The sequence below is a fragment of the Alligator sinensis genome, unplaced genomic scaffold (assembly GCF_000455745.1).
Source record: "Alligator sinensis unplaced genomic scaffold, ASM45574v1 scaffold219_1, whole genome shotgun sequence".
Lineage (NCBI taxonomy): Eukaryota > Metazoa > Chordata > Crocodylia > Alligatoridae > Alligator > Alligator sinensis.
Window position 1 is genome coordinate 4,213,749 of NW_005841866.1, and position 13,421 is coordinate 4,227,169.

General features: G+C 42.0%; 1 protein-coding gene across 1 annotated transcript in view; it reads left to right on the forward strand.

Annotated features, from left to right (window-relative positions):
• The window catches only part of EHBP1 (EH domain binding protein 1), a 355,074-nt gene that overhangs the window by 172,733 nt on the left and 168,920 nt on the right, over nt 1-13,421 (forward strand). The window contains exons 7-8 of the mRNA XM_025192426.1: nt 2,335-2,439; nt 3,146-3,268. Of these exons, the coding sequence (XP_025048211.1) occupies nt 2,335-2,439; nt 3,146-3,268 (228 nt within the window). The remainder of the gene's footprint in view (nt 1-2,334; nt 2,440-3,145; nt 3,269-13,421) is intronic.

Here is a 13,421-nt window from a genome sequence, read left to right on the forward strand (position 1 = left end):
CAAATGACTCCAAGACCTCTTTGTGCCACCGTGCTTTCGAGAAGGGAGTTCCCCAGCCTATAGGTATGCTGCTGGTTCCTACTGCCCAGGTGCAGCACCCTGCACTTGTCAGTATTGAATCCCATCCTATTTTCATTTGCCCACCCCTGTAACCTGTCCAGGTCCTGCTGTAATCTGTCCTTCCCTTCTAGCGTGCCCACCTCACCCCAAATCTTGGTGTCGTCTGCGAATTTAAACAGGCTGCTCTTCACCCCATCATCCAAGTTGCTAATAAAGAAATTGAACATTGCAGACCCAAGGACCGAGCCCTGGGGAACCCTGCTGCCCACTTCCCTCCAGGTTGAAAATGACCCGTCCACCACCACTCTCTGAGTACGACCCCTCAGCCAATTTGCAATCCATCTTACTGTGTAGGCATCAATGCCACAGTCACCTAGCTTTTTAATGAGAATGGGGTGGAAGACAGTGTTAAAGGCCTTCCTGAAGTCCAGAAAGACTACATCCACCGCGACACCTGCGTCCAATGATAATGTGACCTGATCGTAGAAGGCAATCAGGTTGGTCTGACAGGACCTGCCCCTAATGAAATCATGCTGGTTGCCCTTGAGCATCATCCCCGCTGCAATCATCTGTATATACACTACTCAAAAAAACCCCATAAAACAGGACAAAAATATATTTCACAATAAAATATGTTATAGTCGATGTCTGATTTTTAGTATATCATTTGTTTTTCATCTATCATTTGTTAAAATTATATTTTCTTAAATATTTTACATGTGCAGCCCACAACAGCTCATCAAAACTTAAGTGGCCCGCCAACAGAAATAATTGTCCACCCCTGCTCCAGAGGTATAAGTTCAAGTGTTGCTCTGGGCACCAGCTGAAGGCTACTCACAGACAAACCAGTTGTATATGGTTACATGGTCATTCAGTCAGAGCCAGCTGGAGATGACACTAGCCACAAAAAGACAGCGTTCAAAATTAAAGGAGACTCAAGCAGAGCTCTGGTCAAAGAGAAATCTTAAGTATTTTCTGACTGATCCCCTGGTACCTTGCTTAGGGGAAGAGAGAAGGCAGAGTTTAAAAAGATTGAGCTGAATCCCATAGGTGGGCTAATGAGGGTCTACCTTGAGTTATGTATTACAAGGTTGGAGACCTGCAACTTCATACTGGACCCACTTAAATGCCTCAGATGTTATGTATATAAGACTGCCACCTTGCTAGTTAAGTCTGTCCTGCTGTGTCTTTATTCAGCAGTGTGCCCTGGTTAAGAGCCATATAGTCCGGCTTAATATATAATCGTGTTTCTAATTCTCTGTTGGATTAAAATGATTTTTAAAGACACCTTAGATTTCTTCCTGTTTACCCTGGGTGTCACTCCCAGGCTAAGTAAGTGTTGTATTTTAAGGAGGATGTGCCATTATTTCATGTGTAACAAAGTGATTGAATCCTTGCTTTAACTGCAGCTTTCCTGGCTGATCCTTCCACAATAGTCTTGAGTATTTTTCAGTTTCTGTTTCATTGTAAATTGTTGGTTAATGAATAGCAGTTAATTTTCCCTGTTGTTTTATTATCATTTCTTAATTTCTTTCAACTGTAGAATGCATCATTTTAAGCAAGCCTAAAAGTAGCCATGCCAGGATTATTTTAAATCAGAATGAGCCTTATGATTGAGAATGTTCATTTTGAGCTATTCCCCGTGGATGGGATCTATCCAAAAAGTAGGACTTTGCTCAGTGACAGTAAGAGCAGTAGAATCTGGCCCTGTTGCAATGTGCTTTATGTAGAAGCATGTTAGGGACCATTTTATTTAAAATTATTATATAACTGGATCTGTTTTAGCTGTAAAATTCATGGAGATTGGCTCTAAATTCAGCATAATCAATATATACATGTCTGACCTTATGGTCTCCTCAGTCATTTTGTGTATTAAGCTAACTTTATGCTTTTAAATTCAAGTTTTACTTACAAATAGGAAAACTGTTTATGTAAAATGATATCTCACATACCTAGTTATTGCAGTACTGTGTGCATTCATCTTCAGGAAAAATTGTAACATTGACACTGCTAACAGAGGCACACACCGGCTTTTTTCCATATATACATGACTGTGTTCCTTCTTGTTGAAATAGTGCAGAAGCCTTCTATGCAGCTGCCTAAGTGTATTATATATCACTGTAATGACTCGCTGTCAGTGTATTCTTTTAATTAACAATGTGTTCTCTCTCTCTTTTCCTTTTTTTTCTCTTTCTGTAGTAACAGCATGCTTTCCACTTCTTTTTCATTAAATGACCTTACATTACATTTGTCTTGACTGGCTTCTGTTTACAGAAATTGTAAACCAGTTGAATGCTCTGAGCAGCTTAGATGAAGATCAAGATGACTGCATAAAGCAAGCAAATATGCCTTCAGCTAAATCAGCCAGTTCCTCTGAAGGTCTATGAGCTTTCCTCCTTTCTTTCTGTTTCTGATTGTCTGTATTTACTGTGACCTGTTACCTTTTGACTTCTGCTTGTATTCAGCTGTCAGTTTTATCTTTGTGCTTTTTAGCCAATGTGAATTTCAGTAATTTGTAGTGCATCCAACAGGTAACAACATGACAGAGAGGCTCTCTCTTCAGCCACTGCATTGTCAAATGAGTGTGAACAGGAAATAAAAACCATATAATTAAAATATTATTTGTGCAGTGAATGATGCTTACCTATTATAACTTGACAAAATGTTCTGTCCTTGACTTTAATACCCATGTTAAATAGAAAGACGAGAATTTCCTATTGGCAGTGAAAAAGATACATGAATAAAGCATATTCTGAAATCAAGCTGCTGTATATAGCTTTCTAGATATATTACAATATGTATTTATTGAATCAGATCCAGAGGTCTTGTGCTGCAATGTAGCAGGTCAGTACTTCTGCATTCTAAACAATTCTGTGAATATCTTTCATTCTGTTTATTTCTTCTGGTTGCAAATGTTGGTGTGCTACAAAATACATTCATTTAAGTTCTGCAGTAGGTAATGGGCCTCAGTTCATTTCTCCCAGGGATCATTTGTGTATTTATTTAACTTAAAATGTGCTTAGTGAACACTTTTTGTATCCAAGCCTGGCTTTGGCCATATTGAAACATTTCCATTTATTTCCAGAGCTTATCAACAAACTTAATTTTTTGGATGAGGAGGAGCAAGACTTGGCCAATTCCAGTTCAGATCCATTTGGAGATCCTGATGCAGCAGAATTAAATCCATTTGGAGATCCTGATGCAGAAGGTAATGAATCTGGTATACATAATTAATTATTATTTACAGACCGAGTAATACCTAAAACATTCTATTTTTCCCTTGAGGCTACAAATAAAAAATGTTGTTCTGGTAAACTAATGTTATTAAATGCAATACCAAGGCAGCAATGTCAGTTATTCTAATTGCCATTGGAAACAGAATGTCATCTCTCTCTAAGGAGACAAAACTAAGGCGCATTTTCTCTGTATTCAATAATTCATCTAGATATTGGATGAACTACTAGATATTAAAGGTCTAACCAGAATTCCAGTTAAGTAACATGTATATACAGCCCTTATGGTAGGTAACGTACAGCTGGGAACATAGTGATTGCCCATTTGGGTTTTTTAACCACATTTCAATAGAACACTAAAATGCAGTTCTGCAAAATGTTCTTACTTATTAGTATATGAAAATCATCACGTGCAGAAGAGTACAACAAAACATAGCTACACATCAAGGTATTTTTGAATTCTAAGAGTAAGAAATATTTAAAATGTATGTATGTCTGTTACCTTGTAATGTTCCTGCTTACCCGATAAATGATACTTAGAGTACCCAAAGCAGATTCCATTCCCCTCAACTCTCCTGCCATGACTTTGATGGAATATAATTCAAAGGAGGGGGTCAGCAGTGTATATACGGAAGTCCCAGCTTGGGGTACTCACAGTGTTTGGAATGGTTGACGTTTGGACTCCACCTCCTTTACACCCCATCTACATGCCAACTGGTGTCGAGATGCTATGATACTTGTGGCACCTCAGCTTTGTCAAGTTTAGATCTTTGATAATCGATGTCCTAGCTTCTGCTTCCTCAAGGAAATGCTGGCCGAGTCTGACAGTATTTTCCTGGCCCTCTCAAAGTTGTCTACCTTGTCCTCAAGGAGCTTCTCCCTGCAGTGGGCCTTGGATAAGGGTCCACTTGTCCCTTGGCTCTTGTGGCCTCTCAGAATAAAAATCAACAAAAATAGGAAAAAACAAACAAACAAGGAAGCCTCCACTCTGGAAGAGTTATCTATTCAGGACTCAGTGTCCCTGTTAGGATTTAGTTAATTCTCTTCACTCCTACAGGAGCTGCCCCTTGCCCTATGCTGAGGCTCTGTTTCTCAGCCTCTGCCTGCCAGAGCCTCTCTGCCCCTTACTAACAGGGCTCTTGTGGCCTGAGCACCGCTCTGCCTTGGTGCCTGGAGGCCATCTCTGCCGCAGCCTCAGTCAGCCTGGAGGCAGTTCCCTCCCTCTCTCTTCTGGCACTCTGAGTGTCTTTTAAATTGCCCGCAGCGGTGCCTGTGGCTGATGGCATCAGATGAGCACTGCCAAGATTGATTGATGGTGACCTTTTAAACCGCAGCAGCATGTGCAGCCGCAGCTCCTGCTCTCCCTGCCCTAAAGGCAAGTTTTTCCCTCTCCCTGGGGCTTTTTGCTCAGCCCATTCTGCGTCAGCTAGGGGTCTCAGGGTATTTAGGGGGCATGTATGGCCCCTGTTGTCACATACCTACTAGGAGTGTGCAAAATGGGCCCTATTCAGTTCAGATTTGGATTCGGCCCAATTCGGGGACAGTGATTCGTTTGTTGATTCAGATCACTGTCCCTGATTCGATTCGGCTGAATCTGAATCTGAAGATTCAATGCTGATTCAGAGAATCGGCAATTCAGCCACAGACACAGCTTTAAATGTTTTTTCTACATACCTAGAGGTACCAGGCATGGGTCGTGAATGCTGCAATGCTGGGGCAGATGGAGCATCCCACAGGAGCACAGGGGGGCCCCCTGCATGCTCAGCGGAGAACCCAGAAGTGGACCGGAAATACTTCTGGTTCATTTCTAGGTCTACTGGGGAGCGTGCTGGGCCCCCCCCCCCCCCCGGCTTGGCAGTAGGGCATGGGGGGGACCCTGGGTGCCCCCCCAGACCCAGGAGGCACCAGTCACTCAGCTTGGGGTGTGGGGGCCCCCCCCATGCTCTTCCCAGTGGACCCAGAAGTGGGACACTCCGTCTGCCTCAGCATTGCAGCATTCACGAGCCGCCTGCTACCTAGAGGTATGTAGAAAAAACATTTAAAGCTGTGCCTATGTCCGAATGTTTCCAAATCTCTCCCAATTAATTCGGAGGGTTCTGATTTGATTAGGAGAGATTAAAGGGTCCTCTGATTTCATTCAGATTCAGAGATTTGGCCACCGAATCAGGCCAGATCTCCACTGAATCGAATCAGGGACCAAAGGTTTGCACAGCCTTAATACCTACTCCTTGCAGTATACTGTATCTTATATGCAAAGTTAAATTATTAGTTTAGCACTTTCTTTCTTTTTCAATAAATATAGTATTTTACATGTGCTCAGCTATTTTATTTTGTATATAACTTTCTAGATGTATTGCTGTGTGCGTGTGTATGTGGCTTTATGAATGAAAATAGTGTTTGTATATGATACCAATTTGACAGCTCACGAGAATGAAGCCTCTTACATAGCCACAAAGAAAGTTTAAGAGAAACCTCATAGAATATAACAGAAAGGAAGCTATCCAATCTGGTTCCTTGTGCTTATAATAATATTTCTGATAGGAGTTTAAAATGGTGTTGTTTTTGGTTTGTTTATTAGGAGTTTAAAATGGTGTTGTTTTTGGTTTGTTTATTAGATTTAGTTGTTGCTAAGAAAATATTCTCCTAAGAGGGTAGCAGCCAATCTAATTATCTAATTCTGTTTCTAAAATTTAATTAGAATTATATGAGGAGTCTTTCCCATCTATTATACAACTAGCCCCCAGATTAGAAATTCTTCATAAGAAGAGAACTCAGTGGAATGAGTTGAGAGAAATGTGTTTCCCTGTTCAAAGACTTTCTCAAGCCACTCAAATGCTTGGAGAAAACCCCCCACAAAAAGCAATTTTTCAATATGAAGCAGTTGTCCAATAGCTGGAAAATGTTCTCATTTTAGAAAATATTATTTCTTTCTCCCCCATTATTTTTTTAAAGTAATAAAATTGTAAAGTAATAAAAGGGACAGCCAAACAAACAAGCAGACACGTCCGGACACAACCTGACTGCAGAGGAGGAAGGAAGGAGGGAGGGGTGAGGACTGAAAGAGGGTTAAAAAAAGAACACACAGTGCCACCTACTGGCTAAAGGCCAGAACACAGCAGCCCCTCGTGGCGAAGGGGATTAATTACAAGTCTGCGGAGTCTGGCTGTTTACACAAACAAAATCCACACTTGGAGCGGCGTAACACGAAAGCGACACAAATTAACACATCTCTGAGTAGTTAGTTTAGGGCTCTAAATGCTTTAAAGCGTCTGGAAATCCTGGGTCATGCAAACACAAACGCATTGCATCAACATAAACGGGAATTTCATAACGTAACGTTCATTTCGTCCAGATGTGCTCCTAAATCATAGTTTGATGAGGGCTGCTCTAAAGTTAAAGGCTCTTTAATAGAAATCTTGGAAGACTACAAGTCTAAAAAATTATTGTGTTAGTTTTCAACAGATCAAGGAGATTAAAATAAACTATAAAAAAAAAAGAAGACATGATAGCAGATGAGGCTGTGGGAGGAGCTAGTAGATGCAGGGGAAAAATGGTAATCAATGTTTTTGGCAGATCATAGCCGAAGAGACAAAAATTTTAGCTTAATCCTTGATGCCTGTGTTCCTAAAGAAACATGGGTTCTTTTTTTTAAGCTTTGTAGCTGGTGAGGGAAATGATGCTCGCTGAAGGAAATTTGATGTATTAAGTCATTGGCAGATCAGTATCTCACCTCTGAATCCCAAGTAAGAACATATGTATCCCTGCTGAGCCATGGAAAGGCCTCTGGCCTTGATATTCTTGCCCCAGAAATCTTCAAGGAATTCTCCAATTGACAGTATCCATTTTGAAAAAAAAGGAAATATAATTTTAGAAGGCATTTATCTTAAGCATTGGAATGAAAATATAAACCCATTTTTTTAAATGGTGATAAGAGAGATCCTGCAGCATATTGCCCTATAAGCCTTGTGTGCTTTCCAGCCAAAATTCATGGGAGATACTTACTCTCTCATCTGCAAACATGGATTTCTGAAAATGACATTGCAGAAGAGCAGGCTGGTTTCAGAGAAGGCAATTCTTGCGTGGACCATTGCTTAGTGTTGTATTATTTGACACTAATATGTTAAAAGGCAATGTTGTTTATATGTAACCTTCATAGATCTATTCCAGAGGAAGCTTGTGTCTCCATATACCGATTAAAATTATGGAAGAAACTGGCAGTGACATCAACAGATAAAGCTCACCTACCATTAGTTGTTGCTTACTACTTAAATAATATAATTTAGGATGTATTGTAGGACAGTGGTGCCCTGTCTAGCAACTTTTCAGCTAAGGGGTAGAACAAAGATTTATGCTTGGTCCACTACTTTTTAATGTATTTTTGAATGATCTAAAACAGTGGTGCTCAATGTTTTGGCCCCGTGGGTCAGATGAATGCCGTAAGGCTGGTCTGCAGGCCTGATAAGACCCTGCATTGCCCCTGCATGCCTGGATCAGGCCCTGGAGCCCTGTGACATCCCACCCCATCTGGCTCCATGTACAGGGATTAGGCCCTGTGCACCCAACCAAGTGTGAGCCTAGTCGCAACTCCCTACTTGTGGGGAGCCCTGTGGGCCGAATGACTCAGTGCTAGGGGCTGGATCTGGCCTGCTGGCTGGGGTTGAGCACCCCTGATCTGAAACATGTAAATGGGGAATTAGTTCCATGCACCTGTACTATGGAATGATTCTGTCCCTTTCTTGCTTTATGCAGTTGACATTCTAGTACTGTCACAATCCTATATAGGTAGTGACCTACCTAATTTGTGTAGGTTGCCTGCCAATTTTCTGGACAGAATGTGGGGGCCCAGCGGTCATTTCGCAGGCGGAGCACAGCAGGACCCCTACGCCTCTGGCCGAGGGGCCCCCAATGGCCCCACCCCTTCCCACTGATTGCCTGCAAGGACTGGCTGTCATGTGGCCCTGCCCCTTGCTGCTGCTGATTGGCTATGAGGGCTGTCTGTCATGCAGCTCCACCCCTCACTGCCAATTGGGGGAAAGGAGTAGGGCCACATAACAGGCAGCCCTCACAGCCAATCAGTGGCAAAGGGGTGGGGGGGCGGTGGCAGCAGCAGCCATCCTGTCGGTGGCCCTGTGAGAGGGCAGCCCCTTCTCCTCCCTTCCCCACCCAGGCAGGCTGCCACAACACCCTTAATTCTGCTGGTTCTCTCTGGGGAGCCAGCATTTTATTTTCCATAAGTTTTTTTTCCCACAGATTTTGCAGGCATTGCTCACATTTCACAATATCATGGATTTTGTAGGTCCCTGTATATAGGCCTCCAAAGGTTATTAGATGTTTTTCAGCAGTACTTGTCTCAAATAGCTTGGAAGTCAACACTGCTAAATTCACAGTTCAGGTTTTTGGGAATGAAAGGAGGAAACAATTATGATTTTTGCAGAAAAAGAAATTATAGGTGGTGTCCTCATTTAAATCCCTAGAATATGTTTTAATAAAAATCTGAGATGGAATAAACATACTGAAAATGTAAGCATTAAAGCAAAACACGCTTTGGTTGGAGTTTTATCATTTTACAATAAGACCAGTAGAAGGAGGTAATGGAAGCACTAAAGGTCTATATATATAAGGTAGATTTTATTTTACTGTATGGAGTGCAGCTGTGGGGTGTTGACCCCATGGCTTTCAAAAATAAAGAAAAATTACTGATTACTTTTTAAGGTAGTTTTTATCTCTAGCAAATTCTACAACCAGGCCAGGATTTATGAGATCTGAAATGGGATAAATGTCCCATTTCACTTATGCTCAATTAAGCACTCTAAGTTATTGCATAAAGAACAGGGACTGTACCCCTATTAGATACCTTAATGTGTGCATTTTAGAAGCCTTTCCTCTTCCAGAAATACAGTTATATGGGTGATTAAATTACATTTATATTTTCCTCCAGACAAGTTGCCTAAGAAACTTTCTGGGAGTCACTATCCAATATTACCCCTATGTTTAAAAGAAGATACAAATTTAAAAATTAAATGCCAGCAGGCAGTGAGATCTTTTTGAACTTCTCCCTTTTTTGAGATTTATAAAGCAGTCTTTTGGTTTAGAAACCTACCTATCCAAAGTACAAAACTACAAACAATGAGAGGCCATTACCAGATTGCAAGTCACTCAAATGAGATGTGCAGTTCTTATGGCAGGGCGGTATCAGACCCCATATACAGATAGTATATGTTCTTGCAAGAAGAATGAGATAAATCATTGATGCTCAACTTCCTTGGCCAGATGGGCAGTGCCCAGGCCATCCACAGGCCGGATCCAGCTGGTGGTCCTAATCTGCCACAGGGCAGTTGCAGTAGGGCCTCTTCTGGATGCATGGAGGGAGGCCGGGGGCATCCCAGGTCCAGCATGGCTCTGTGGTGAGTGAGGGAGGAGGTATGGTTCAGCCCCAACCTTGTCTTGCAGGTGGAATCGGACATTGCCTAGCCCCACAGGGGAAAGGAGTTGTGGCCCAGCCTGGCCTCACAGAAGAAAGGGGATGTGGCCCAGCCCCATCCAGCCCAGGAGGAGCAGTATGGGCCCGGCCTCATCCAACCATGGGGGTGGAGGGAAGGGGCATGACCTGGCCCTAACCTGCTACGTGGGTCTTGGGGTTTGGGAATTTGGCAGTGGGGGAGGATGGTCATATTTATTGCCACTGCTCCTCTGCTGCCAAATTTCCTGATCTACGGGGAGCCCCACAACCGGTAGGATACCTATGGATCCATAGGCTGCATTATGCCTGCTGACTGGGGGTTGAGCACTCCTGAGATAGATGGATCTCTTCATTGGATAATTTTAAATGCTGGACTAATGAGGAAAAAATAATTTGGTTCCTGTCCAATAATTGACAGTCTGTCCTATATACTGCCTAGGTGTATTGGCATTATTTACACCAAGAGTAAGGGCCAAAATCAAATAAAATGTCCCTGTTACCCTTTTATTCTACCATTGTATATTGTTTCACTTTATCTATTTTTATGTATCATCATATATTATATTCTGTTTCGATTTTGTTTAAATTTGTAGAATGTATAGGCTTATTGTATGCTTTTACCAACAGCCATACATTATATATTATTATGTGTGTAATGTCATTGTCAATTTTACTCTACTGTTTTAGCAAAAGCTGTAAATAAACTACTACCACTACCTAATTTTGTTTATAAATACAGAGGGCAGTTTAATAATGAATACTTCAGATAAGTCTGAAGTATTTAACATTTTTCTTTACTTCAGTCTTCAAAAATAAGGTCAGCTCTCAGATGACAGGCAGAGTTGGCAACAATGATGCTGGAGGGGATGAGCAGCCTAGAGTAGTAGAAAAGCAGGCTAGAAATTACTTAGGAAAGATAGATGTTTTCAAGCTCGCAGGGCTGGATGAGATTCATCCAGGAGTATTCAAGGAACTTCAGAGCTATTGACTATCATCTTTGAGTACTTGTGGAGTTTGGTTGAAGTCCTAGATGACTTGCAAAGAGTAACTATAACATCCATCTTTAGGAAAGGGAAGAAGGAGGATCTGAAAAATTACTGATTAGTCTGACTTTCATACCTGGAAAGAACATGGAGCATGTCTTCAAAAAATATGTTTCTCAGCGCCTATGGAAACCAGGCAGTCAGGGACAGCCAGAAAGGATTTGTCAAGAGCAAGTTATGCCTGGCCAACTCACATTCTAGGCTCTGTGGATGTGGGGAGGAAAAGTGCATGTGATGTACCTAGACTTTAGGTTTCTGACACTCTTCTCCCATGACATTATCATTAGTAAGCTAAAGAAATATTCTAGATGAAATTATGTATGGTGGATACATAACTATGTCTGTGAGCTCAGTGAGTTTTTGTCATTGGCTTGATGTCTAGTTAGGAGGATGTATCAAGTAGGATTTTCCTGGTATATTTCTTGTGTCCAGTACTGTTTAACATCTTCACTAAAGAATGAGAGAATGAGATTGAGTGCACACTTAGAATATTTGCAGATGACATCAACTTGGGTAGAGTTGTAATTACTCTGGAGGGTAGGACTAGGATTCAGAATTACCTTGATAAACTAGCAAAATGGTTCAAAGTAAAATTAAATTCCTGAAGAACAAGTTCAAAATTCTGCAATTAGGACAGAATAATTGCATGAAAAATACAGACTGGAGAATGACTGGCTTAGGCTGCAGTATTACAGAAAAGGACCTAGGGATTATAATGAAGCAGAAGTTGACCAGAAGTCAACCATATGGCTCTTTTTGCAAAAAAAGTGAATATCATGCTGGAATGTATTAATAGGAGTGTTACTTGCAAGCTGAGTAGTCCTGGTAAGGCCTTTCCTAGAGTACTGTGTCTAGTTTTGGGCTTCGCAACTGAGGAAAGACAGAGACAATTTAGAAAGAGTCCAGTGGAGAGCAACAGAAATTATTAGACATCTAGAAAACATGATTTACAAGGAAGGTTTGGAAGAACTGGGGTTTAATTTGGAGAAGAAAAGACTAAGGGGGGCGTTTAATAATGGTCTTCAAATACTGAAAGGAGGTCATGCAAAGGATGGAAATAGGCTGTTCTCTGAGGTCGCAGCAGACAGGACAAGGAGCAAGAGTCTTAAATTGCAGTGAGGGAAATTTACGTTGAATATTAGGAAGAACTTTTTCACTATGAGGGTATAATGCAGGGCAGGGTAGCACCTTAAAAACTAACTTGTTCAAAAAGGCATGTGTTTTTATAGGTTATGGCCTACTTTGTCAGATACTATGAAACAAGTAAAATGAAGTAGACCAGAGGTTGTCAACTGGAGGTACATGTATCCTGGGGGTACTTGGAAAGGAGCTAGGGGAGATGCACAGGCAGGCAGGGATGGAGCCACCCACTGCTCTACACCATCGACTCCCAGGAGCAGGGCTGGGGGTGGAAGGGTGAGGGCAGTGGCTCCCCTCTGCAGGCTGCATAGGTGCCACCTGTCCGACTGGATGCAGCAAGGAGAAGCTCTCACGTGGCAGCCACCACCGCCATCTACCATCCCATGTTGCCCACCATGTGCACGCCCCCCAGCCCCCCCACTCTGTGTCTAGCCACTGCCACCCCCTCCCCCCTGCTCCGTCAGAAGCATACCCAGAAGGTACACTCCTTTAAAAAGGTTGAAAACCCCTGAAGTAGACTGATGCCTATAAAAGCGCATGCCTTTCTGAATAAGTTAGTTTTTTTAAGGTGCTGCTCTTCCCTGCCTTCTGTCTGACTTCAAACGAGCATGGCTAACTAGGAGGGCAGTTATGCATTGAAACAGGTTACCCAGAGAGGTTGTAGAATTTCTATCTTTAGAAGTTTTTAAGAGCAGGTTAGACAAATGCTTGTCTGGCATGGTTCAGACAGGGATGATTCTGCCTTGAGTAGGGGTTGGACTATGTAACCCAGGTGTACTCTGGTATATACTCCCTTTCTCCAATTGAAGAGAATTGTTAGCTGACAGGTGTGCTTTGGGGGAACTGCAGACTGCTCAGTTTCCCGCCGTCCCTATAGAACCAGGCCAGGACAGTCAAGGGACTTAACTATATACAAATTTATTTACATTAACTTATCAGAAAGAAAGGAAATATGGATATAAACATATGTACTCTCTCTCTCTCTCACTAATGTATGTATGTATGTATGTATGTATGTATGTATGTATGTATATGATATCTAAACAAACACCATAAACAATACCCTCTGGGTAAATGCTATAAAACCTTATACCAGTGCCCCCGATACAGGTAAGTATCTGATCTGAAACAGATAAACCCCAAAATAAACATAGATAGCCAACAGATAAACTATAGATAAGTATAGGTGAACAATAAATAAGCCACAACAGGTAAAATAATAGCAAAAGGGGATCTCAGCAGAGCCCTAGGACTCTACTCATCTACTAATTTACAGACATGAGAGTTCACAAAATATAAGGCACAACATCACACCACTTATGGTGCAAGAACCTCAAAGATAAACTTAATCCCAAGGGAAAACCCCAGTGCCCTTGAGCTTTTTCCCAAGTCCTTCAAGGAAGATGGTAACTTCAGGGGGGCCCTCCCAGTGGGACTTCCACTTTCAGGAGCCCTTAACTAACCAGGGGGGACTCCCCCTCCCCT